We start from the raw sequence: 26,892 nt of genomic DNA on the forward strand, positions 1-26,892 counted from the left end.
CATGAGCCATGGCAACGATCCAGCTGGATACTGTGCACGACACACCACACTGAATATCAGTAGGAACCAAAATAATGACCTTTGGTCAAAATAATTCAGATGTTTTCGTCGCACAAATGCTTTGAAATAAATTTCAGAGTGATGAAAATAATATTTGATGGTGGTGGTGGTGGTTGTGTGCTCGAACAGGAATAAAATGCAAATGGGGAAAAGTATTCAGTGAACGAATACAATTGTTAGAGTATATATCTGTATATTGTAGTTTCCCCATATGTTAGGGGGCTTCATGCATATTTGCATCTATACATGTACTATATATTGTGGCCTTTGGCCCCCTGGTAATACATCAAGTATATTGCCCTAACATGGTATCAGAGCAAAACTTGGTCCAAGTCTGTACGTTGTCGTCCCGGCCGTAGTCGCCGCTCTCCGTCCGACCGTCTTCGTGGCCGTCTCCGTCCGGCCGTCTTCGTGGCCGTCGTGGGATCGCCGGTCTTCTTCCCGAGCGGAATCGCTCCGCCCGCCTGGCCCGATCTCTTCCTAGCCACGATTGGATCTCTGCTCTGCCGTCCCGCTCCCTGCTCCCTGCTCTGGTTGATCTGGCCACGATTGGATTCGATCTCCTTAGCCAGATCAACGAACGTGCTGTCCCGATCAGGCTCCCTCCTTCGATCTCCTTGCTGCCAGTACTGCTCCCTGCTCTCTGCCTCCTCTGCTCCTGTTTCGCGCCGCCAGCTCCCGATCCGTGCCGGCCCGTTTCTCGTCTCCAAAGTTGACTTCGATCTGAGGTTTAAAAAAAAAAAAAAAAAGCAAAAAAAAAAGAGCAAAAAAAAAAGAGCTATATCTTCCGCTGATCCCGCCCCTTCTTTGGGCCCACCTTCGGTACTTGGTATTTGTCCGCTGCCTCCGTGCATGACTGCTAGCTATTCTTCGTCGCCGTTTGCGGCCTCTTCACGCGGCTCTGCCCGCGCTTCGCCGACTCGGTCTACGTCGGCTCGCCGCTCTTCACCGACTTTCGCGGCCTCTTCCCGCGGCTCTGGCCGTGCTTCGCCGATTTTGTCTCCCTCGGCCTGCCGCTCTACATCGACTTTTGCGGCCTCTTCATGCGGCTCTGCTCGCGCTTCGCCGACTTCGTCTACGTCGGCCCGCCGCTCTACATCGACTTTTGCGGCCTCTTCCCGCGGTTATGGCCGCGCTTCGTCGACTCCGTCTGCGTCGTCCTGCCGCTCTACATCGACTTTCGCGGCCTCTTCACGTGGTTATGACCGCGCTTTGCCGACTCTGTCTTCATCGGTGTGTTGCTCTCCGTCGCCCCCTTTGGTGGCCTCTGTGCGTGTGGATGATAGCTCCTCGTCGGCACCTGATTGTACGTCGACCTCTCCAGTCGCGCCCCTCTCTGCGCATGAGATAGCGCAGCTTCACTGCCTGCTGGATGCTTGGGATTCCAGTTTACGTCAGCAGCCTCGCGGTCCGAGTCTCCGCCCTCGTCCTCATTGCACCTACTGTGGCAAGGTTGGCCACACTTCCTCCACCTGCTGGACGCGGGATCCCAGTTTACGTCAGCAGTTCCAGGATCGTCAGCAGGCTGGCTCTTCAGGATCTTCTGCAGTTGCACTCTCTGATCAGGACATTCTCAGGGGTCTTCGTGGTCTTGTTATCACCGGAATTTGACCGAGTCAGAGGTGGGCCGCGATCAAGATGGACTTAAAGAAATGTACATGGAAGAATTACGTGAATCGGCCTGTTATGCTGAGTTTGGGCTAGTTTGCCCTTGTATCTGTAACATATTAGATTACGTGTCGGTTTAGAAGTTAGAGTTTTACCCGTGCACGGTTAGGTGCACGCCTGAATTAGAAAGTCCCTTGGACTATAAATATGTATCTAGGGTTTATGGAATAAACAACAACACACGTTCAACCAAACAAACCAATCTCGGCGCATCGCCAACTCCTTCGTCTCGAGGGTTTCTATCCGGTAAGCGACATGCTGCCTAGATCGCATCTTGCGATCTAGGCAGCACAAGCTCCACGTTGTTCATGCGTTGCTCGTACTGAAGCCTTGTTGATGGCGAGCAACGTAGTTATTATAGATGTGTTAGGGTTAGCATAGTTCTTCGCGTAACATGCTATTGTAGTGCAACCCTTGCATGTCTAGCCGCCCTCACACCTATCTTAGGTGTGGGGGCGGCACCCCGCTTGATCATTATTTGGTAGATCTGATCCGTTACGATTGCTCCTTGTTCTACAAGGATTAGTTTAATATCTGCAATAGTTAGGCCTTACAAAGGGTTGGAGGATCCAGCGGCACGTAGGGTGTCGTTCGCTAGTCCTAGACAGGATGTTCCGGGGATCAACCTCGTGTTGGTTTTTAGGCCCTATCTAGGATCGGCTTACGATCACCGTGCGTGGCCGCGAGGCCCAATCGTGAGTAGGATGTTCCGATTATGCGGTGAAAACCCTAAATCGTCGTAGATCTAATTAGCTTTATCTTGATCAAGCAGGACCACCATATATTCGTTCACCCCGAACGAATCATGGGTGGATCGGCTCCTTGAGCCGATTCACAGGATGACCTGAGAGCCGATCGAGGCTCTTATTTAATGTTTACGTGTATGCCATGCAGGAAACTAAGCGAGGCATCTCCATCACCTTCCTGACCAGGTATAGGTCAGGTGGCACGCCCTTGCACTCAGCATCGGACGTGTGACCAGAAGTGCTTTGCGGGCCGTCGCTCGGAGGGACCTCAGCCAGCCGCAGCTCTAGGGTGTTCCCGGCTCTACAGTGTTGACCGTCGCTGCCCGCCGGGGGGGTGTGGCAGTCAACACATTACAGCACGCCCGGTGGGACAAGCTTCTACATCAACCACATCGCCATCTACATCTGAGATGGCGGACGGCACGCCAGTCACCTACGAGGAGCTGCCCGACGAGCTCAAGAAGAGGTATGACGAGATCAAAGTCACCCTCGAAGCCGACTTCATCGGCTCTTTTCGAAGAACCCGTTCCCATGGCATCAGATGGAAGGGGTTCTCACCGCAAGGTGCACTCGATGGGATAGACCTCTCTGCCCCGTCGGAGGAACGCACCAGGTCCCTGCGGCAGGAGATCAACTACCTGGTGGCTCACTCGCTACACCGCCACTCTGAGAACCTGGTCAACACGTTGGAGCGTGTCGCTCTTCGCGTGATCCAGGAGATCATGAGGCACCAGTACTCACCGTCAGGACCAGCCCTCGGGACGCATCAAGGGGAGTTGCCACTCCAGTCCCCGTCCCACCGCTGCCATATGCGTTGGCAGCACCGGAAAGTGCCGGCTACACCGGCATTCGTCGTCTACAAGATTGGTGGTGACCCTAGTGACTACCCGTTCTTGCCCGAGGCGCCCAAGGAGATCCCTCAAGGGTACGCGTGCACGTATGTGCAGATTGTGGCAACAGCGGGCACTCACAAACCAGGCCACAACATCGGGGACTTCGGGAGAACGGGAGGAACGTCGGCGACGAGCTTGAGAAGCGAGACGTGGCTAACTAAGTACGCCACCCCGACGAACCTCCAGAGCTCAGCTCCTGCGGTTGGCTCGGAGCTGGAAAAGCAAGCATGGCTGGCTAAGTACGCCACCCCGGCGAATCTTCGAGTTCAACTCCTGCCGCAGCCACGGATCAGATCGGTACCATGCGAGAGGCCAGTTCGGCATGGTGCCGAAAAGGAGGGCAATCGGCTATTCCAAGCCGTACCCCGACGACTACGAGATGATCCCGCTGCCACCTAAATATCGGCTCCCTGATTTCTCCAAATTCAGTGGATCAGATGGCTCCAGCTCCATCGAGCACGTCGGCCGATATTTGGCGCAACTAGGACCGGCTTCAGTGTCGGATCAGCTACGCGTGAGGCTCTTCTCACAGTCCCTCACGGGATCGGCTTTCGGATGGTATACCTCTTTGCCACCGGACTCCATACGGACTTGGAAGCGATTGGAAGAAGCGGTTCCATATGCGGTACCATTCGAGAGGCTTCCGAGTGCGGCATTGCCGATCTAGCACAACTACGTCGAAGCGCGGAGAAACCGTGACAGAGTACATCCAGCGCTTCAGAAATCTTAGGAACCGATGTTATTCGGTTCGTATAAGCTGAAAAGAAGCGATCGAGTTGGCGTAGCAGGCCTTGCAACACAGCTCAAGGACATGGCCTCCCAAGCGATTATCCCTCATTGGCGCACATGGTTCGAAAGCGTCGGCATATGAACAGCGCCACCCGGACTGTACCAAGATAAGTTCAAGCGTGCGGTAGTCCTGGTCGATGCGAGAGGAAGACGAAGTTCTGCGGGAGACCAAGAGGTAGCGATGGCTGAATGGACTCGGGGAGGAACCCCGTGCCCCGCAAATGGGTAAAGCCACCAGGCCCACCCGGGGATTTGATTTTGACGTGACCAAGACTGAGCAAATCTTCGACCTCCTGCTCAAGGAGAAACAGTTGACGATTCACGAAGGTCTCAAATTCCCCACGGTGCAAGAGCTGAACGGAAAGCCATACTGTAAATGGCACAACTCGCTCTCCCATGCCACCAACGACTGCAGGGTATGGCGTCAGCACATCCAAGCGGCGATAGAAAAAGGGCGTCTAATTTTCAACCAGTACGCCATGAAGGTCGACACCCAGCCCTTTCCCGCCGTTAATATGGTGGAGTGCACTTACCCTGAAGGTTGCCAGCCAGGATCCTCGTTCGGCATCAACATGGTAGGACACGGGAACCACTGCGGCAAAGACGGAGACGAGGCGCTGCTCTCGTAGCAAGGACACAGAGGAGGCCGCTCCACGCGATCGGCTCCGTCATGATGGCAAGCGCTACGTCACAGAGGGAGAGGTGAAAAACATAAGATATCAGCGACCCCTCTCTGATCACCTCCTCAACAAGTATGTGAGTCAGTACGACCGACGCCGACGATCCAGCGATGATGATGAAAGAGATCGTACGGCTAGAGAAGCGAGAAGACATCGTCGGCACGATCACGATGAGGAGGAGCACGAGCGCCGTGCCACGGAACAATCAAGGGAGCAAGATGACAACGCCGTGCACCGGACTGCCCCTTCTTCGGACAACTGCTGGGATTCGGGAATGAGCCGATTGCCCACAATCGGCAATTGCCCGTAATGCAACCAGGAAGAAAAAGGAGGCAGCCAACGTGTCCGTGTTCAAGCGCTTAGGGCCTCTCCCGCCACAAAGCAAACGTCTTGAGTCCCCTCGGTGGGCAGATCTCGAGGATTCCGAAGACGAGGGACGGGAAGAAGAAGAAGACAGGTACCACCGTCCAAGGTGGTGCCCTGACGGACTCAGCCGTTCCCAAAAGCGCAGGGTTCAGCGGTTGCGCGGCCTGGAGGAAGCCGAAAGGTTGTACTTGCATACGTTAAGGAAGGCACGGCCTGATCTGGCTGCGAAAGTTCAGCGGACCCTGGATGAAGAGGGTCGTCCACGGAAAATGGAGTGGCGTCCCAAGCAAAAGAAAGCCGATGATGAAACATCGGCTGGTACAAACATGGTGTTCATCCTCCCTTCGGAGTTCAGTGCTCCAGGTTTAGACGAGGTACCCGTGGCACAACTTGACTGCGGCCCACGGCCGGTTATCTTTGAGAAGCCACGAGAAAAGAGCTACAGACATCTGAAGGCCCCGTACTTGCGAGGTTATATCGATGGGAGGCACATAAATAAGATCTTTGGTGGACACCGGAGCGGCGATCAACATCATGCCGTACTCTATGCTACATCGGTGGGACGCTCTAGCTCAGATCTAATCAAGACCAACGTGACATTGAGCGATTTCAATGGCCAAGCGTACGAGGCACAAGGTGTTACGAACGTGGATCCGACCGTAGGAAGGAAGACTATCCCTACAACGTTCTTCATCGTCGATAGCACGAGCACTTATGCTGTCTCGCTAGGAAGAGATTGGATCCACGCCAGCTGCTGCATTCCCTCCACGATGCACCAATGCATAATACGGTGGGATGGAGATGAGGTAGAGGTCGTCCGGGCCGATGACTCAGCCGAAATTTCAACGGGCGGCATGAACGCATGGGAAGCGGCGAGGCCAAGAACCCCTCTCGGGTATCAATTTGGACGACTGCGAGCGCATCGACGTAACGAAGGGAAGGGTTAAGCTGGTTTTATCCAACGGCTTGACCATGTAGTTGAAGCGAAGCGATGATCAAGCATGGCGAGGCTGATCCCTGTGATCGGCCCCAAAAATCTTTGAAGGGACATCACAAAACCTTCAGTCAATGCTTCAAGCGTCATGGAGGCCGATCCCAGCAATCGGCCAAAATTTATCCTCACCACATGTTCTGCTTGTGTTAGTCCTTGTTCCTACCGGAGCCGACGTATGAATTACAGAGCCGATATCTGCCATTCCCTGACAGATTCGGCTCGGGGCACCTAAATACGATGAACATGGGAACAGATGCAGGAGGACATGTGTGCAATGAAATATTGGGGGCCGATAGGAGAAAATCGGCGGTAAAAAAAAATTTTGACAGCCGATGCGAGGGCATCGACTTTAGAATTGAGAAGCAGCCGATGCGCAGCCATCGACTCTAGTAGAATTATGCGAGGTTTACCGAATCTCCACCAAATCCAGGCCAACTGTGGTGCCTTCTGCTTCTTCGCAGGAGTAAAACAATGGAAATTTCTTCGGCTGCTTCGAGCCAATCCGGGTTTCTGAACCTTTTTGTCGAGGATTTCCAATCTTTGGTGCTAGTTCAGCCGTGTTGACAGAAGGGGTTATCGGCTGTTTAAAGAAGAAAGGGGATCGGCTTTGGCGCGTCTTCTCTGACATTCTCGCCTCGAGTAAGGCTCGGGGGGCAGCAGGCCTGGTGGATGCTCTGTTTTGCTCTGTTCAAGGAGCCGATTGGGATATCATCGGCTGATCTTTCGTTGCAACCTTCTTCGCAAATGATGAGTATTAAAGAGGACCATTGGGCTTGGTTGGAAGAATTCAAAGGTTTTCCTGAAGATTCTATATTATCCGCCAGACTTAAAAAATCATCAGTTGAAGAAGGGAAGGGCGAATTTCGAAGGACCGATGCGTTGTTATCGGCTTATTACGCATTGGCAAAGGGGACGAATCGGCAAGGTCAGTGGAAGAGGGAATCGGCTAAATTAAACTCAAAGGAAATCGGCAAAATCAAATTGGGAAAAAGTTCTTCATTGATAGATTTCTTACATAAAGAGCTGATTGCTCTCAAAAGGAGGTACTAGGGGATACATTGCCCCATCTACTACTACTGGCCCTGTTCTAGAGGTCCTATCTACGGGCTGTCACTGCCCTCGTCGTCGTCGTCGTCGCCGCTGTCGGCGCTGCTTCCGGCGGGCTCGTCGTCGCTCCAATGGCCGCCGACCGGGCCCTCATTGTCCTCGTCCTCTTCATCGGCGTCATCGTCGCTGTCGAAGTCGCTGAGGTTGCCCGGCCAGGGGCAGAACCGCTTGGCCGGCGGCTCGTCAGAGAAGGTGTCATCCTCCTCCTCTTCCGGCTCCCCCTCCTCCTCGGAAGAGGTGAAGTCGCAGGAGAAGCGATCGTCATCGCTCTCCTCCTCCTCCTCCGTTTCCCCGTTAGCGAGGAAGCGGAGGTCGCTTTCCCCGTCGGTCAAGGACTTATCGTCCTCAGACCAGACGGAGAAGTCGTGGCTGGACTCCTCCCCAGCTTCAATGGCGCGGCGGGTGTTCGCCGCGTGGACTTCCTCCTGGGTCGGCTCCGGCGTCGGCTCACGGGAAGGGGAGGACTGGCTGGAAAGATCCGATAAGGCAGAGGAGGAGGAAGACATGGTGGCGCAGGAGGGCTAATGGAGTGCTAATGCGAAGGAGATGCAGAGGAGAACTGTTCATAGCGGTTAAATAAAAGGGGATATAGTGGAAATTCAATGCCACAGCAGTTTCCGAGGAAGTGGTGCCTAAGAGAAAAAGAAAAGAAAAAACTGCCAGGTCACGCGGAGAAGTTGAGAAGGCAAGGCATCATGATGACGGATACTGCAACGGTTACGCACGACATGACCCGGCGAAGGAAAACAGAGTGATTTTGGAATTACCAATTCCAAAACCAGGGGGGCATGTGTTATCACCGGAATTTGACCGAGTCAGAGGTGGGCCGCGATCAAGATGGACTTAAAGAAATGTACATGGAAGAATTACGTGAATCGGCCTGTTATGCTGAGTTTGGGCTAGTTTGCCCTTGTATCTGTAACATATTAGATTACGTGTCGGTTTAGAAGTTAGAGTTTTACCCGTGCACGGTTAGGTGCACGCCTGAATTAGAAAGTCCCTTGGACTATAAATATGTATCTAGGGTTTATGGAATAAACAACAACACACGTTCAACCAAACAAACCAATCTCGGCGCATCGCCAACTCCTTCGTCTCGAGGGTTTCTATCCGGTAAGCGACATGCTGCCTAGATCGCATCTTGCGATCTAGGCAGCACAAGCTCCACGTTGTTCATGCGTTGCTCGTACTGAAGCCTTGTTGATGGCGAGCAACGTAGTTATCATAGATGTGTTAGGGTTAGCATAGTTCTTCGCGTAACATGCTATTGTAGTGCAACCCTTGCATGTCTAGCCGCCCTCACACCTATCTTAGGTGTGGGGGCGGCACCCCGCTTGATCATTATTTGGTAGATCTGATCCGTTACGATTGCTCCTTGTTCTACAAGGATTAGTTTAATATCTGCAATAGTTAGGCCTTACAAAGGGTTGGAGGATCCAGCGGCACGTAGGGTGTCGTTCGCTAGTCCTAGACAGGATGTTCCGGGGATCAACCTCGTGTTGGTTTTTAGGCCCTATCTAGGATCGGCTTACGATCACCGTGCGTGGCCGCGAGGCCCAATCGTGAGTAGGATGTTCCGATTATGCGGTGAAAACCCTAAATCGTCGTAGATCTAATTAGCTTTATCTTGATCAAGCAGGACCACCATATATTCGTTCACCCCGAACGAATCATGGGTGGATCGGCTCCTTGAGCCGATTCACAGGATGACCTGAGAGCCGATCGAGGCTCTTATTTAATGTTTACGTGTATGCCATGCAGGAAACTAAGCGAGGCATCTCCATCACCTTCCTGACCAGGTATAGGTCAGGTGGCACGCCCTTGCACTCAGCATCGGACGTGTGACCAGAAGTGCTTTGCGGGCCGTCGCTCGGAGGGACCTCAGCCAGCCGCAGCTCTAGGTTGTTCCCGGCTCTACAGTGTTGACCGTCGCTGCCCGCCGGTGGGTTTTGGCAGTCAACAGGTCTGCTCGCTACTCCAGACTTTTCCTCGTCGGGCGCTGCTGGTTCTATGACTGGCTCTTCTGGCACTACGCGACCACCACTTTCTACACAGTCAGGTACGTCCCCGTGGTATCTGGATTCTGGAGCTTCCTTTCATATGACCTCTGAGTCTTCTATCTTGTCTGCTCTTCGGTCTCTTATTTCTCCTGTCCGTGTTGTCACGGATGATGGTACCTCTATTCCCGTTTCTAGTACAGGCACCCTTTCTACTCCCTCTTTCTCTGTCCCTGATGTTTCTCATGTTCCTCGCCTTCAGATGAACCTTTTCTCTGCTAGCCAGCTCACTGATTCTGGTTGTCGTGTCATTCTTGACGCTGAGTCTTGTGCGGTTCAGGATCGTCGCACTCAGGCCCTGGTTGGAGCTGGCCCTCGTAGCCGTCAGTCTCCGGGGCTTTGAGAGTTAGACTGGCTTCGTGTTCCTTCCGCTGCCACTTCATCTGCCAGTTCTCCTCCGGTTGTTGCCTCTGTCACCGGCTCTTTTCAGCAGTGGCATCATCGTCTTGGTCACCTTTGTGACTCTCGCCTGTCGTCTTTGGTTCATCGTGGCCTTCTGGGGTCTGTCTCTGGAGATGGGTCGTTACCTTTGTCGGGGTTGTAGGTTAGGCAAACAGATTCAGCTTCCCTATCCTACTAGTGTGTCTGTCTCTCAGCGACCGTTCGATTTAGTCCATTCAGATGTTTGGGGTCCGGCTCCCTTCGCTTCGAAAGGGGGCCATCGATACTATATCTTATTCATTGATGATTTTTCACGGTACACCTGGGTGTTTTTCATGCACTCTCGCAGTGAGGTGCTCTCTATTTATCAGCGTTTTGCGGCCATGGTCCGCACTCAGTATTCCTCACCCATTCGCGTGTTCCGTGCTGATTCTGCTGGTGAGTATATCTCTCAGCACCTTCGTGGTGTCCTTGCTGAGGAGGGCACCCTCGCCCAGTTTTCTTGTCCCGGCGTGCATGCTCAAAATGGCGTCGCCGAGCGTAAGCATCGTCATCTTCTTGAGACCACCCGTGCTATGATGATTGCCTCTTCTCTTCCGCCACATTTCTGGGCTGAGGCTGTCGCTACGTCGGCCCACCTCATTAACATTCAGCCTTCCACTGCTCTACAGGGTGGCATTCCTCTCGAGCGTCTCTCTGGTGTTTCTCCAGACTACTCGACTCTCCGTTCATTTGGTTGCGTCTGCTATGTCCTTCTGCCTCCTCGCGAACGCACCAAACTGACCGCTCAGTCTGTTGAGTGTGTTTTTCTCGGATACAGTGATGAGCATAAGGGCTATCGCTGTTGGGACCCCGTTGGTCGTCGGATGCGCATCTCTCGTGACGTCATATTTGATGAGACGCGTCCCTTCTATCCTCGCCCCACCTCGGGTACTTACCCGGTGGATGATATCTCTTTTCTTCTTTTTCCGGATGCACCCCCTGCTGTCCCTCCTTCCCTCCCTCCTACTTCTGATGCGCCCCCTTCGACGCCATCCTCTCGTTCGTCTAGTCCACCTAGTACTCCTCGTTCTCCGGCTTCGGCTCCTTCCGATTCTGTCCCTTCTTCCTCTTCTTCTGATAACTTGTCTTCTGCAGATGACCTTCCCCCTTCTCGGCCTGTTCGTCAGCATCGTGCTCCAGTTCGTTACTCTCGTAGTCAGTATGGTCTCTCTGTCGTTTCCGAGCCGACTTCTTATCGGGATGCCGAGCGTCATCCTGAATGGCAGCTTGCCATGGCTGAAGAGATCGCTGCGCTTGAGCGCACTGGCACTTGGGATCTTGTTTCTCCCCCTTCTGGTGTTCGTCCCATCACGTGTAAGTGGGTCTATAAAATTAAGACTCGCTCTGATGGATCTCTTGAGCGCTATAAAGCGCGTCTTGTGGCTCGTGGTTTTCAGCAGGAGCACGGCCGTGACTATGATGATACTTTTGCCCCTGTGGCTCATATGACTACTGTGCGTACCCTTCTTGCTGTTGCCTCTGTTCGCCGCTGGTCTGTCTCCCAGCTTGATGTTCAGAATGCTTTTCTTAATGGCGAGTTGAGTGAGGAGGTTTACATGCAGCCTCCTCCTGGGTATTCTGTTCCCGATGGGATGGTTTGTCGTCTTCGACGTTCTCTCTATGGTCTCAAACAGACCCCTCGTGCCTGGTTTGAGCGCTTTGCCTCTGTGGTGACTGCTGCTGGTTTCTCTCCTAGTCTTCATGATCCAGCACTTTTCGTTCACACTTCTCCTCGTGGACGCACCCTTCTCCTTCTCTATGTTGATGATATGATCATTACTGGTGATGATCCTGAGTATATTGCCTTTGTAAATGCTCGTCTTCGTGATCAGTTTCTCATGACTGATCTTGGTCATCTTCGCTATTTTCTTGGGATTGAGGTTTCCTCCACTTCTGATGGCTTTTCTATTTCTCAGGAGAAGTACATTCAGGATCTTCTTGCTCGTGCTGCTCTTGGGGATGAGCGCACGGTTGATACTCCTATGGAGCTTAATGTTAAGCTTCGTCCTACTGATGGTGATCCTCTTCCTGATCCCACACGTTATCGTCATCTTGTTGGGAGTCTTGTTTATCTTGCTGTCACTCGTCCTGATATTTCTTATCTTGTTCATATTCTCGAGTCGGTTGTCTCAGCTCCTACCACTGTTCACTACAGTCATCTCCTCCGTGTTCTTCGTTACCTTCGTGGCACGATCACTCGTCGCCTTTTCTTTCCTCGTTCTAGCTCTCTCCAGCTCCAGTGCTACTCGGATGCTACGTGGGCGAGTGATCCTACGGATCGTCGTTCACTTTCTGCTTACTGTGTGTTTCTTGGTGGTTCGCTTGTTGCTTGGAAGACGAAGAAACAGGTAGCGGTTTCTCGTTCGAGTGTTGAGGCTGAGCTGCGGGCTATGGCTTTGTTGATTGCTGAGGTGACCTGGTTACGGTGATTGCTTGCAGATTTTGGGGTCTCTGTTACGACACCCACTCCACTTTTGTCTGACAGTACAGGTGCTATCAGTATTGCACGTGATCCGGTCAAGCATGGGCTGACCAAGCATATTGGTGTTGATGCTTTTTATACACGTGATCAGTTGCAGGATGAGGTTGTTGCGGTTCATTATGTGCCTTCAGATTTGCAGTTGGCGGATTTCTTTACAAATGCACAAACTCGAGCGCAGCATGACTTTTTACTCTCCAAACTCAGTGTTGTGGATCCACCATGAGTTTGCGGGGGGGGTGTTAGAGTATATATCTGTATATTGTAGTTTCCCCATATGTTAGGGGGCTTCCTGCATATTTGCATCTGTACATGTACTATATATTGTGGCCTTTGGCCCCCTGGTAATACATCAAGTATATTGCCCTAACAGCAATCACATGAGGAAATTATGTTTCCTATGTACGCCTCACCATGCAAATCTTCTTTCCAATTCTTAGATCATACAGGTCCGTTACGGTTGCAGCATTTTGAATATTTGCCACGTCTGAAATTAGTGATTCCTCGTACTAGAAAAATAATGAACAGAGTCAACATAGGTGGTGTTTTTGTCACCAAGCATATATGAACCTATTATAAAAAATGGCTAAAAAGCACATTTTGAAAAGCTAGAAAATTCCAAAAAAAATACGTGTACATCTACAAATATTATGTTCACACACAAAAGTTTTGAAGAAAAAAGACTTTTTTGTGTCATGTGTAAAAATGAAAAAAAAATGTCTTCTGAAGAGTTATATTGGAGCGTCGATTTTTTTTACACGAGGAACAAATATTTTTGTCCCAACTTTGTATACCAACATAAAATGTCTAAGTGTACAATTTTTTTTGTACTCCCTCCAACAGACATCAAAATAGCACCAAATGGCCAATTCTCAACTCTTGTGTATATGTGCCGTTGGTCACTGGATTATTTTCGTTATACTCAAGAATAATGTGCTTTACAAATTGTTCGGATGACCTTCACAATGTGCAACTAGATCAGGAAACAACTAGTCCACTTGTCTTGACAGTGAACCTACAAAGACATAAAATAACATGAGCAACGACTATTTTCAAAGTCAAAAACAAGCAATTTTAAATTCAGTTACATGTCAAGTGATTTTCTCATTTTCCAGCATGTTTTCTCATTTTGCAGCAAGTTTTACTCATTTTCCTGAACCTAAATTCGTGAATAATTTTTTTAGTTGTATTGCGACAGTAGGCATAGAGAAAATGCCGAGGCGAAGACCCCCAAAGATATGATGCTTACATGTCCTTGGAGACCCTCTGTAATAGTAGAGGTGTTCAAAAGAAGTGACAAAAAGGACGTGGTTATCTTATTTGGAGAACAAGTTTGAGTTATCAAAAGAATATGGGAGACTACAATGAATCAAAATTCTCTTAGCCTAGAAGTTGATGTGTCAAATAAAAAAGGAAACTGTGGTAGGAATCCTACAGATGATATCATGCATGTCCCTCAACTGTGCGTTCACTGCTAGGACACTTGGTATATAAGCCCTACTACACTATACAACAAATTCAAGGTAGTCAAAGTAAGCAGAATCTCAAGCAGTTTTAAGCCCTCGCTGACAAACAAGAATAAGAGAGACCCCGTAGACTTTTGCATCAACATGCTAGATGAGATGACATTAGCAGATGCAGACCCTACATTCAACAGTATGCAAAACATTGTGCATATGGATGAGAAGTGGTTTAACATGACGAAAAAGAGGAAGCACTACTATCTACTACCCAAGGAAAAAGACCCGGAAAGGACTGTCCAAAACAAAAACAAAAACTCAATAGGAAAGTTGATGTTTCTCACTGCCATGGCAAGGCAAAGAATTGGTGTTTGGCCGTTTGTGACGGTTACTGCAGCTGCTAAGAATTGTAAGAACAAATATAATGTTCGCTAGAGACCAAAAACATGTCAACAGGGATGTTATGAGTGAATTCATTGCACATAAGGTTGTACAAGCTATAAGCGAAAAAAGAGCAGTTTAGCCGTCGGCTGATGATGGACAAGTAATTAATAACTCCCTTGTTCATTTAATTAATAACTCCCTTGTTCATTTAATTTCTTTGCCCTGTAGGGTTTGAAAACGGTTCAAAGATGACATAACCGCTGAATTCAAAGATGAGCTAACATTTTTAAGGATACTAATGTGGATATTCAGCCACCGGGGACCAATCTATGTGGATACTATGTGTGTGAGTTCATCCGGCGATACACCTCTGAGCGAAGGGCTGAGGATATCAACTTGTGGATGAATGACTTGCGGAAGAAGCTTAATTCAGAAGCTCGCTTCCGACCAATTCAAGAGGAATTGGCAAGATTTTTGATGAGGGAAGTCCTCTATCCTAAAGGAGAACACTATTATGAGGACGAAGAACTTCTAATTTGATAAATTGTGTATGGAAACTTCTTTGAAGTTGTTCTTGTATGGTCACCCGAGACTGAATATTATATATTCCTCTTCAATTGTTCTTGTTTGAAATTGTATATTCATATGCATCAACGTGTAACGTGTATATAGTACCGTAGAATATGTGTACTGAAACTTCTTTGAAATTAAAATAAAACAAAAAATAAAATATAAAAGAAATGAAACACAACAAAAAGAAACCAGATTTAGGGGGGTAAAAAACCCTAAACCTGCGGAGACCTTTAGTCCCAGTTGGTCTGGCCAACCGCGACTAAAGGTCCTCCGCCCCGACAAGCGCCTGCCGCCCACGTGGATGGGCCTTTAGTCGCGGTTCGTAAGCAACCGCGACTAAAGAGTGTGACTTTAGTCTCGCATAATTAGTCCCGGTTGCGCAACCGGGACTAAAGCCCCTTTTTCTACCAGTGCTACTTTTATCCAACAAGATAACACAAGGACAAATATTCTACCCAATGATCCTGAACTTTTTGAATCTGTTGTAGACACAAGCTTGTACATGAAAATATTGCATAGCCTGCTAATTCACCCAACATGAATGTGTTGGACTTAGATTTCTTCAGGGGGTTACAATTGCACACATTGTCGAGCTCCAAAAACACTTAAAGATCAAATAGAATGTGTGCATCAAGAGAGTTTGTTGAATATGATAGTACAAATCTTAACAAGGTATTCATGACCCTACACACTTGCATGGTAAAAGTTTTGAACCATCATGAAGCTTTTTGCTACAATCGAATGACTTGTGCTACCCGGCAGCAAAACCAGAAACGACTCAAACGCAGCAGCTGATCCGACGATCAAGAACTATTTGATCGGAGGGCTATGGAATCTGGGGGCTGCGAATTCTAATCCGCCGAGGACCCTCAGTAGTTTCCTTTTAGAGCATCTCCACCGGCGGCTCCCAAATAGGCGTCGGCATTCACGTATGGTGTACTTAGGGGAGTAGCGGGTGCGCCCCTCCATCTGCGAGAAACGCATCTACGACAGCGCTGGAGGCTTGGTGAAGTATGCCGACGAAGAGGGAAAGGCGCTCCTCGAGAACGTGTCGCTGCCGCCCACCATGTTGCCGCTGGTGAGGGGGTAGCATCCACTTCGGGCATCGAACGGCATGCCACCCAAGTTGAGACACACCTTGGTCGCCATCGCCACCTCCTCGGCTGTTTCGCATCACTCGCGAGGCGGCGCCATCTGCGGTCCGCCGTCAAGATGGAGCAACGCTTCTCGTCGTCACACTCCTGCTGCATTACATTCGCCGGCTTCTCCTTTGGCACCACCGTGCGCGGTTCCGCCGGCGCCTTTGCTGGCTTCGCCGGAGCCTTCTCCTTCGGTGGCGTGGCAGCGAGGGTTTTGCGTCGCGGGAGATGGAGCGGAGGACGGGAGAAAATAACGGAGGACTGGAGGGAAAGATTTGAGGGAGACTTGTAGGGATTGGGGTCACGTGGATGACAGGCGGAGCCCACATCAGAATCCGACGTGGCGTGAGGCATCAGCGTGCCCGATCTCGGTGCCCTATCCGTAGACACCGGGTAGGGTTGCCGGCAATTTTATTTAACCGGCGCGGCGCTTTTTGGGAGCGCTATTGGGCTTGGGCTGGCCGATGCAGACGGTCTTAATAATTCACTTTCTTCTCCAGCCGTAGAGAACACCACGCACGGACGCACCAGCCAGCCGCCACGCTCTTCCAGCCGGCCGCCAACGCCATGCATGTATGATCTCGTCTCGTCCAAATCGTCTCCGGAAACCTGAAATCCCCTCCGCCACTGCAATCCCCATTCCCCGATCCAAGCCGCGGGAACATGCATTGAGCTCCTCTAGGGGTTACTGCTACCACCAGACGGGCCGGCGGGAGTGTGGAAAATAGCCGCGCTTTCGTCTCCATGACCGGCGCCGACTCGGGCGCCGCCTCGCTTGAGAACACCCCCGGGGAGGGCGGGAGCGTCGAGTGGCGGCGCATCTACGACCGGGTCGAGGCGCTGCTGCCGCGGGTCGAGGAGCTCGCCGCCGGCAAGGCCCGGCGCGACTCGTCGGGAGCCCGCGACAACGCCCTCCAGGCCCGTCTCCGCCAGGTGATCGAGTCGCCGAACCTCGAGTTTTCTTTCTCTAGGGTTTTGATTTTCTTTTTTTTGGGGGCCTGGAGCTAATGCGGGTTGTTATTGTGTTGATTCAAGGCGGAGGCGAGCAGGAGCCGGTGGAAGGCGGCCTACAGGGAGCTCTCGCACGATGCCAGCGGCAACAAGCTCGCCGGTAACTCTCCCATCTTCATATTCCGGCCGGGATATTGGCGCCTTACCCTGAATTATTCTGGCCGATTATTGGGTGCCATCATTGTTCCTCTTGCCTCAATCTCTCTAGGTCTATGGCCTGCTTAATACTCCTAGTAACGATTTGGATGGCCATTAGGGGATTTTCATTTATGGGCCTAATTCGATGGAATTATATATTGTGCTGCTACTCATACCACTGCCCTCTTGATCAACCAATGCAGCACTTCAACAGAGTGATTTGGAGGCGTCCAGCACCCGTGATGCCCTCTCTATCGTCGATGCCTCCTCACAGCAGAAGGTAATTACTGAAACATCAGTTTCAGAACTGAAGAAGAGCATTCTGCCCAGTTTTGTGCACAACACGTAGATTTTCTTGATAATTGTGTTCCTAGAATAATACTTTTACTAATAACGCCAGATACAATCGAAGGAGGCTGATCATGAGGACGTTGCAAGGGATTTAAGAGCTGAGCTAAGAAAATTAAAGCAAGCTTGTAAGACTCTGAGCTCAGACAAGGATAAGGAAGTTTCAGCATTGGGTGCAGTAAGGGACTATCTGTGGAACCAATTGAGGACGATGGACAAGGAAAACACGGTGCTCCTTAAGATAAAAGAAGTTGAGGCAGCACAAGCTACTGAAGCAGCAAAACAGCTTCAGCACAAGATAGAGGAGCTGGAAATGGCAGCCCGAAACAAAGATGATGTGGTTGCCCGATTGAGAGCAGAAAACAAGGTACGCTCCTAGAAATGCACTCCTAAACTGAGAAAAAAAAAAAGCTGGAATCCTGAAACACAAAGATAAGCAACCTGAGGTTGTACAGTCAAAATACACTTCTTATCAAAAGTATCTATTTCCAAGAATGAACATGGACCTTCTTTTCCTTCCATGTTATTTGTCTAGTGAGCCCTTGTAGTGTGGTGCATGCACAACATACCTGTCTTGATGTACATTGATATAGTCAACAGACAGTCATTTTTTATAAGTAAACTTGCTTGATTAATTGCAACATTGGAATAAGTTATGTTTGTTCAGATTCAGTATTCACAATTTAATTGATCACCACATATGATGTGTGATAATTTGATCTAACTGTTATTCATAGGTGAATATTCTGTGCAATGATAATGTTGGATTAGCCAAGATAAAGTGTTCATATCTCTTAGCTATCACTTTGGCGGTTACTAACTTGTTGTCTCTATTTGGGGCACAATGGTGTTCAGAGTCATAAGTAATCACCTGAAACCTGGAACATCTGCTAGTCTTTGCACCATATATTTTTTTCTGTGCAATGATAATGTTGGATTAGCCAAGTCATAGGTGAATATTATATTCTAGTATTCCTTTATTGGTTAAGATCATATTTCCTTATGCGCCGCTGGATATTTTCTGATTCTTGATAGGATGCACACGCTTCTTGTGTTACTGGAAACACGGACCAACAGTAGAGTTCGATATTAGGTTGTTTCCATGATATCTATACAGGACTATCTGCTTCTGGGGAGGTCTAATAAACCAGAGTTTGTTTTGTGACAGGACACTAGTAACAAGCGACCACGACTTTATTCCAATGTGAGTCTCTCTTCCTTCACTCAGCTTTCCTTTCTGCCTGCTCCATCTTTGCTCAGTGATTCCGAGATCCACCATTCTTGTTACGGATCTCCTCAAGATATAGTTGTTTTTACTACTTAATTTGCTGCTAAGTAATTTTGCAATGCCATCTTATTTAGAATTGAGCATATTTTAAGCCTTCATGATCGTTATATGTTATTCTGGGGTTTCTTTTGCACAAAATGCTTTATATTTTTTCATCTAAGTGTATTGCACATGGTTGCCACATTCACTGATGTGGTAACTTTATACGAAGTTATAATTGTTTTACCAGCATAAGTTATGGTATGATCAGCCTTCGCCAATTATATGACCTGAAAATCTTCCTGCCACGTTTTCAGTACTTAACATTGCCACTTGTTTTCGCCCAGCGATTTGTTTAATTTTCAAATTAGTGAAATTTCGCTAGCCAATGATGAACATATAGGGCAGCATTCAAAATCATAGTACAATGTTGTTTTTTCTCCGTGCTTGTACGTTCAGAGATATGCTAATTCATAATACAGCTGCCTGACTCCAGTATCTAGTAGAGTCAATACGTATCCATGACATGATCTCTAGAATTTATTTATTAGCAGTATGAGTAATGAAGTTTGCGTATTTACCATATGTGGTTTAATTCTAGGAGTGGTGTATAGCATGTGTGCTTGATCTCATAAGATTTATCTGACCTTAGGATTGGTTACATTGAGAATATATATGAAAAATGGTGTCATGTCCCATTCTATCTAAAAGGAGAACAATAACTATGCAGGATTCTTGAGTAGTAGTACTCTAGTACTGCTAGTAGTCTTCATCAGTATATCAATCAAATTTATGTTGCCGAGTCGATTTTCTCAAAAATAGTTTTTAAATCAATGAAGGACTAGAGCATGACACGGAGATGGTCCTACTCCTAATGTTCATAATTGGCTTTCAATCTTTGTGCTATGGGCCATGTATTGTTGTGGAACCTGTTGATTGGTTGCTGCTATCATGTAGATTACTGTTTCCAGTTCTGGTATCTGTTGGAATCATTACTGTTCTTTTCATGTACTGTTTGTTGGCTGGCTTTAATGGAAGGCGCCTTTTGTCTAAAATCTGATTTTTGGTGCACTTGATCAACAGATGTGCATCTTTGTCAAGATCCACGATGGCAAGACCATCTCTCTCGAGGTCGCAGATTCAGATACAATCAACAGTGTGAAGGCTAAGATTCAAGAGAAGGAGGGCATCCCTGCAGGTCATCTGAGACTCATCTATATCAATAAGCTGCTAGTGGGCAGCCGCACCCTAAAGGACCAGAACATCCAGGAGGAGGACATACTTGACATTGTGTTCAGAGGCATCCACATAATTGCCAAGATGCGGTCTGGCAAGAGCACGACTCTTGAGGTCGAGAGCTCAGATACAATTTACAGTGTGAAGGCAAAGATTTTTGATCAGACGTGTATGGCCCCAGCCGGGCAACGCCTCTTCTTTGCTGACAAGTTGCTGGAGGACGGATGCACCTTGGCTGACTACAACATCCAAAACGACTCTGTCCTTGGTGTTGAATTCCTCTTCCCGCTGGAGAGGCTGCGTGTCTCGGTCAGGACGCAGACTGAAAAGAGCGTCATCGAACATGCCTTTATGCGCTCGGATACGGTCGACGATATCAAGGCGAGGATCTACGCTGAGTTGGGCATTCCCCCAGACGAGCAACGCCTCTTGTCGTACGGAGACCTGCTTCAGGACGGCCAACCCCTGTTTCCAGAGATATGTGGTGCCGGCACCGTCCATCTGCACCTTCGACCTCCTGGTGGCCAGTGATGTGGATGCCATGGTCATCGGAGGAATTCCTCATAAAGACATGATGTCTCTGATGGCCATTGGGTTATGGTGATATTACTTAGATAGTAATTGCTCGACTAGCGTGGAGTTATTTAATAATGACGTACTCATATGGACCGGCTGCTTAGCCATTCGAGATTAATAACAAGCGGTGGGGTTTTTTCCCCGTCACCCTCGAAAAAAAAAAGTGTAAAATTGACAAACAGTTGTCGTTTCTGGATGGCAGCCGTGACATGCCTTGTTAGTTGTTAATGGAGATGGTTAAGTTCTACCCGGTATTAACATGCGCGTACTACTTCATATATTAACCGGCCATATGATGTTTTGCCAGTGTTGAACGAGACGTCGTTGGCCGCGGGCATAACGGCGTCGACGTGGGACACAAAACACGGGGACCGCAAGGCGGCCCGAGCAGAAGACCAGCGTCGCCCCGTGGCCGTTGTCATGCGTCGATGGCATCCGGACCGCAACGTCGAACGCCTGCGCCCCTCGCCGCGCGTCCGCCTCGAGGCCGTCGAGCGCGAACCGCGGGACGCGCACGTCGGCGCCCCAGGCCACGACGCGCTGCCGCCTGGACGTCCCGACCCTCGCGCATGACCGTCGCGCGCTGCCGGCGGCGAGCGGGACGCCGGCGTAGGAGACCTCCACGACCGAGCCCGGCGCGACGCAGTCGTGGCGGACAAAGCCCCTGGTGGTCACCCGGAGGGTGACGTTGAAGAGCGGGTCCGCAAGGGTGAGGTTGTCGCCGGGGCTGTCGTCGAGGCCGGAGACGGAGTCGATGGTCGCGAAGTAGTGCGGCGGCAGGACGCCTACGGTGTCGGCGAGAATGGCGAAGGGGATCCCGACGAGCGGCACGGAGACGACGACGACGATCACGATGGTACCGAGCCAGCAGCACAAGTCTTCTCCCGTGCAGCACGGGCGTGCCATCATCGTGCGCCGCCGTTCTCTTGCGCGATCGATCTCCGGTGCTTTGGGGAAGTTAGTTGGTTCGCTCTGCCTATATATATACGCGCCCGTGTTTGCGCGGACGATGGAAGTAGGGCTTTTTCTTTGTTAACAAAGATCGATGTTGGGACTTGGGAGTTGTGGAAGATGTGTTTATCTGTGACTGAATGGCGATATGGATTGATTCGGTAAGGCCGCAGGATCACCTTAATTTCCTTTGTGCGTACGCTTGAACGCCGCATTGATTGCAGATAAGATTTCAGAAAATTAAACGATCTCAGATCGGTTCACAAATGTAAATCCATTCGGTAGTTTGAGCCCGCTTTCTTTTGCACATGTCAACTGCTAACAGGCAGTAGACGGAGTGAAACAATTAGTTTTGCCGTGATTTGCCCATTGGGCTATCTCTCTATTTATATTACTCCATCACCTTGTACAACACGTACACAATCAGATTTGATATGATCTGATATCCTAGAGTAAATGACAATCTCCTATACAGGGTATTACAATCTCCTATACAGGGAAGCTACGGATGCTGTTTTAATTACAACCGACAATCATGGGATTACATGTCTAACATTCCCCCTCAATCTGAACCTATAGTAATTAGGTTGAGATTGGTACGTAATTTTTGAAGCATTTGTTTGTTTACCGGTTTTGTGAATGCATCGGCTATCTGATCAGCGGAAGACACAAACCGAACCTCCAATGCTCCAAGTGCCACCTTCTCTCTAACAAAATGAAAATCAACCTCGATGCGTTTAGTGCGTGCATGGAACACCGGATTGGCTGTTAGGTAGGTGGCGCCCAAATTATCACACCAAAGCACCGGTGGTCGTGGCTGGGCAATCCGAAGCTCTTTAAGCAATGACTGCAACCATGTGGCTTCGGCAGTCCCGTTGGCTAGCGCTTTGTACTCGGCCTCCGTAGATGAGCGAGATACTGTTGGCTGCTTTCGAGCACTCCAGGAGATAAGATTAGGTCCAAAGAACACGACGAAACCTCCGGTGGATCTCCTATCATCAGTACAACCTGCCCAGTCTGCATCTGTAAACACACTAATAAGTGTGGAAGAAGACTTGCGAATGCGCAAGCCAGTATTGGCTGTACCCTTCACATAACGCAGGATGCGCTTCACCGCCTCCCAATGAACATCTGTAGGCTTCGACAAGAACTGACAGACTTTGTTCACTGCAAACGAAATATCTGGGCGTGTGAGGGTAAGATATTGTAATGCTCCAACGACGCTGCGGTACTGGAATGCATCATCATCACTAAGAGAGTGACCAAGCTCTCGAGACAACTTCTCCTGGGTACACATTGGCGTGGTAACAGACTTGCAATTCTCCATATGAGTCCTACGAAGAAGATCAAGTGAATACTTCTGCTGAGACAAGCTGATTCCCCCTGAATTGCGAGTCACTTCAATGCCAAGAAAATAGTTCAGCGGTCCAAGATCCTTAACAGGAAAAGAGTGCTGAAGTTGTTGGAGAAGGCGATCAGCAGCGACAACCGTGGAGCTAGCAATCACAATATCATCAACATAGACCAACATATAAATAGTGACACCACCTCGACAGAAGATAAACAAGGATGTGTCAGCGGCTGAAGTGGTGAATCCCAACTGCTGAAGACGATCACTCAACCGAGAGTACCAAGCACGAGGTGACTGCTTCAAGCCATACAACGCCTTCTGCAACTTGCAAACATAGTCCGGATGCCGAGCATCCTGAAAGCCAGGGGGCTGCTGCATGTACGCTGTCCGTGCGCTGAAGTGGCTTGGAGATGGCGTTCCGGGAACGCGTGACAGGACGCGGAAGTGCCGCAGTCGTCGGAGGAGCTGGTGCTGGTGATGCAGCAACGGGAGATGGAGGCGCTGATGAAGGCGTGGCCACATCGGAAGAAGATGGTGATGTAGCACCAGGCATCGCAGGCGGCTGCAGCGCGTGTGTCGAAGCCGAGGACTCCGCGGCAAGGCGCGACGCGAACGAGTCGCGGGCGAAGTCCAGCCCATGCGCGGACGGTTGACAAGCTGAGGCCGGACCACGCGGCGCGGGAGGGGTGGACGTGTCCCCAGGGGTAGAACAAGCCGGCGAAGGAGGCCTAGCATGGCCTCTGGGCGAGCTCACATGCAGGTCAGCTGTGCACTCATCGATCCCAGGTGCTGCGCGCTGGGCAGGAGCAGGCGATGCAGCACATCCATTTCCAGTACCTGAAACGGAAGGAGAACTGCTCTGGGCAGGGTCAGTAGGCTCCAACAAGGTAAGGTTGTATTTTCTCACGCGATCATCATACAATACCGGCTCGGAAAGTGGAAAATATGAGGGCGACGAAGCGGAAGATGGAACCGAGTGTGAGTCGGTGGAAAAGGGAAAAACCGTTTCGTCAAACACGACATCGCGTGAAATATAAATGCGTCCTGTAGATCGATCAAGACACTTATACCCTTTATGCATGGAGCTATACCCGAGAAAAACACATTGTCGAGACCGAAAATCTAGCTTACGATTGTTGTATGGTCGTAAGTTTGGCCAGCATGCACTCCCAAAGGAGCGAAGAAAAGAATAATCCGGCTGTTCATTGAAGATGCGAAAGAGTGGAGAGGCATTTTTGAGAGTACGAGTAGGCATGCGATTGATAAGATAGACGGCGGTGAGAAACGCTTCATCCCAAAAACGAACTGGGAGGGAAGAATGAGCGAGCAAAGCAATGCCCGTTTCAACAATATGTCTATGCTTGCGTTCGGCGATGCCATTTTGGGCGGAAGTGTGTGGACAAGAAACACGGTGAACAATGCCTTCATCATGGAAAAATTTATTTAAACGGTGGTATTCGCCCCCCCAATCGGATTGAACAGTAAGGATTTTGGAATTAAAAAGGCGCTCGACATGTTTTTGAAAGGAGTAGAAAGCAGGCTCAACATCAGACTTGCGTTTGAGCAAATAAATCCAGGTAAACCGGCTAAAATCATCAAGAAAACTCACATAATATTTAAAACCACCAACGGAGGTGACAGCGGGACCCCAAACATCGGAGTGAATAAGTTCAAGAGGACTGTGAGTTACATGACTAGAACGATGAAAAGGTAATTGGTGCACTTTGGCACGCTGACACGCATCACAAATAGAAGACTCACTCGAAGGTGCACAAGCTATTTTATTTGTCCTAAGGACCAAATCGACGACGCTTTTGGATGGATGACCGAGCCTCTCATGCCAGCGATCGGTGGAGACTTTCACGCTGGAGAGACCATGACGAATGGCAGCTAACATGGAGGAAGTGGAGCTTGGCACCGGGTAGAGGCCATCATGGCAATCACCGCGAAGAAGAACCCTCCTCGTGGCTCGATCCTTGACACAAAAATAGAATGGATGGAATTCAACGAAAGCGTCATTATCATAAGCAAGCTTGTGAACCGAAAGCAAATTTTTGCTAAGTCGAGGAACATATAACACATGATTAAGATGCAATGGTTTGGAAGAGCCGGTAAGGGATGAACGACCAACGTGGGAAATATGCAAACCTTGCCCATTGGCGACCTGGACGGTGTCCTTGCCGGAGTAGCGCTCATTCATGTGGAGGCGATCGAGGTCGCTCGTGAGGTGGTCGGTGGCGCCTGAGTCCATGTACCAGTTGGTGTCGACGGAGTAGGACCCGGCCTGAGCAGCGTTGCCGGACCGTGCACCACGGTCACGGTTGTCCTCCGGCTGGAAGGCGTGGTTGAAGCGCTGGCGGCAACGAAGGGCATCATGCCCATACTTGGAGCAGACCTGGCACTTGGGGCCATTGCGACGCTGCTGCCAGTTGCCGTTGCGCCGCTGCTGCGGCTGCTGGCCGAAGCGACCACCTCCTTGGCCACCACCCTGGCCACCCTGTCCCGGGTGACCACCATGAGCGCCGCGGTTGCCATCCGAGTGGCGAGCGACGGAGTTGGCGGAGGAGTGGATGTCGCCCATGGAGGCCTGCTGCTCGAGGCGGAGCTCGGCGCCGACGAGGTAGGCGTAGAAGCTGTCGAGGCTGACCGAGTCGGCGCGAGTGGTGAGGGAGACGACCAGCGGCTCGTACTCGGGGCCTAGCCCGGCGAGCATATAGCCGAGCACCTCGTCCTCCTTGAGGGGCACGCCAATGGCCGCCATGGAGTCAGCGAGGGCCTTCATCCGGTTGAAGTACTCGGCGGCGGTGAGGTCCTTCTTGCGGGTGTTGGAGAGCTGGAAACGAATCTGCATGAGGCGCGCACGATTCTGCGACGAGAACATCGCGTGGAGCGATGCCCACACGGCCGCCGAGGTGGTGAGCTGCGTCATCTGGCCCACGAGGTCCTCGGACATGGAGCCCAGCAGCGCGATGAGGACGAGCTGGTCCTGCTGGTACCAGCGCAGGAACTCCGGGTTGGCGGCCTGGCGAGCGGCGTCGCCGGTGCCCTCGGTGATGGTCGGCGGAGGCGCGATGATGGAGCCGTCGACGTAGCCGAACAGGTGCGCCGCGTGCAGAGCGGGCACGGCCTGCGTCTTCCACAGGAGAAAATTCCCCCGGTTCAGGCGGATGGTGATGAGGCTCGCGATGGAGTGGATGGAGACGGCGGGAGCAGACGCAGGCGGGGTGGCGGCCATGATCGGGCCAGCGATAGCATCAGAGGTGGCAGGGACGGTCATGGTGGAGAGGAGAGGAGAGGAACGGAACCAATCTGATACCAAGTAGAACTGCATGCTCTAACCAATGCAACCAAAAGACCGACCTGATGGAAGAGATTAGGCAATGCATTTATACTTCAACATTTTATACCATCATGTCAACGTTGATAGCATCACTGACAACCATCATCTCGTCGCAGCCACGGTTCTTCTCAACTTCTGATCCATCCATTTCATGCTGGAGATCTATTTTTTCTGGTTGAGTTTGAAAAAAAAACATATTTCACAATTTACCGTAAATTTGTCATTTCTATACAGCTCACAAGTGAACATACTTACGTAAGTTTTAAACTTCGCACCCACATAGTTGCATCTTTTATCTACGTGCAATGATTTTTCTAAGATTTTTTGAAACTTACAAATAAGTTTTTACGGTTTCTATATTACCGTATTAAAAAACTAGGCCTTTTCGTACTTTTCTCGCAGGCCCTCATTGTTCTCTCACTATTTGCTACAATTTAAGTTTAGATGCGCCCTGATTCCGAAAATCTCCGCTAGAGCATTCTACAAAACAAATTAGTGAAAAGCATTTGCAACGCAGGTCGGCCCCAACTTCGTAATGCCTTGCCCACTCGATTGAGCACATTCGTGAGCACCATCTATGCTCGTGTTGCTCGGGGCACAATTTTACTTTGCACATCCTGATGCTAGCTCTCCAACCTTAACGAAAGGTTGACGATAGGTAGCCTATGTCATAGTACTACCTTCGTTCCACAAGTATGCTATTTTAGTTTGCCAAAACGGCGCTTATATTACAGAGTCATAGGCGTCTAGGTAGAGCAATATTACCTACGAACTAAGTTGGGATAGGACGCTCGGCTACCGGTCCGTCTGTAGAACTGCATGGTCTAACCAATGCAACCAAAAGACCGACCTGATG

At 50.1% G+C, this 26,892-nt stretch overlaps 2 protein-coding genes across 2 annotated transcripts; one reads left to right on the forward strand and one right to left on the reverse strand.

Moving 5' to 3' along the window:
• The first annotated feature begins 16,280 nt into the window (after nucleotides 1-16,280).
• Nucleotides 16,281-20,508, forward strand: LOC127297643 (polyubiquitin-like). The gene is made up of 6 exons (XM_051327960.1): nucleotides 16,281-16,751; nucleotides 16,854-16,929; nucleotides 17,171-17,247; nucleotides 17,368-17,682; nucleotides 18,484-18,519; nucleotides 19,666-20,508. Exons 1-6 carry the CDS (start codon nucleotides 16,563-16,565, stop codon nucleotides 20,347-20,349), a joined length of 1,377 nt encoding a protein of 458 aa, XP_051183920.1. The 5' UTR covers nucleotides 16,281-16,562; the 3' UTR covers nucleotides 20,350-20,508.
• A 1,077-nt stretch (nucleotides 20,509-21,585) lies between these two features.
• LOC139830387 (uncharacterized) lies at nucleotides 21,586-26,184 on the reverse strand. The gene is made up of 6 exons (XM_071818386.1): nucleotides 26,104-26,184; nucleotides 24,845-26,030; nucleotides 23,243-23,533; nucleotides 22,020-22,728; nucleotides 21,749-21,812; nucleotides 21,586-21,660 (listed from the first exon to the last, which is right to left on the reverse strand). The coding sequence occupies exons 1-6, from the start codon at nucleotides 26,182-26,184 to the stop codon at nucleotides 21,586-21,588; spliced, it is 2,406 nt and encodes an 801-aa protein (XP_071674487.1).
• Nucleotides 26,185-26,892: the final 708 nt, after the last annotated feature.

Source organism: Lolium perenne, chromosome 4 (genome assembly GCF_019359855.2).
Source record: "Lolium perenne isolate Kyuss_39 chromosome 4, Kyuss_2.0, whole genome shotgun sequence".
NCBI lineage: Eukaryota > Viridiplantae > Streptophyta > Magnoliopsida > Poales > Poaceae > Lolium > Lolium perenne.

Excerpts from the sequence above, each read along its gene's own strand:
- LOC139830387 (XM_071818386.1), bottom strand. The coding sequence starts at position 26,184 with ATGGATGGATCAGAAGTTGAGAAGAACCGTGGCTGCGACGAGATGATG. Across the intron at positions 26,031-26,103 it reads CTATCAACGTTGACATGATG|AGCATGCAGTTCTACTTGGT; the intron begins GTATAAAATGTT and ends TGCATTGGTTAG. Across the intron at positions 21,813-22,019 it reads CTTGGAGCATTGGAGGTTCG|GAGATTGTCATTTACTCTAG; the intron begins GTTTGTGTCTTC and ends TACCCTGTATAG.
- LOC127297643 (XM_051327960.1), top strand. The coding sequence starts at position 16,563 with ATGACCGGCGCCGACTCGGGCGCCGCCTCGCTTGAGAACACCCCCGGG. Across the intron at positions 16,930-17,170 it reads CAGCGGCAACAAGCTCGCCG|CACTTCAACAGAGTGATTTG; the intron begins GTAACTCTCCCA and ends CAACCAATGCAG. Across the intron at positions 17,248-17,367 it reads ATGCCTCCTCACAGCAGAAG|ATACAATCGAAGGAGGCTGA; the intron begins GTAATTACTGAA and ends TAATAACGCCAG.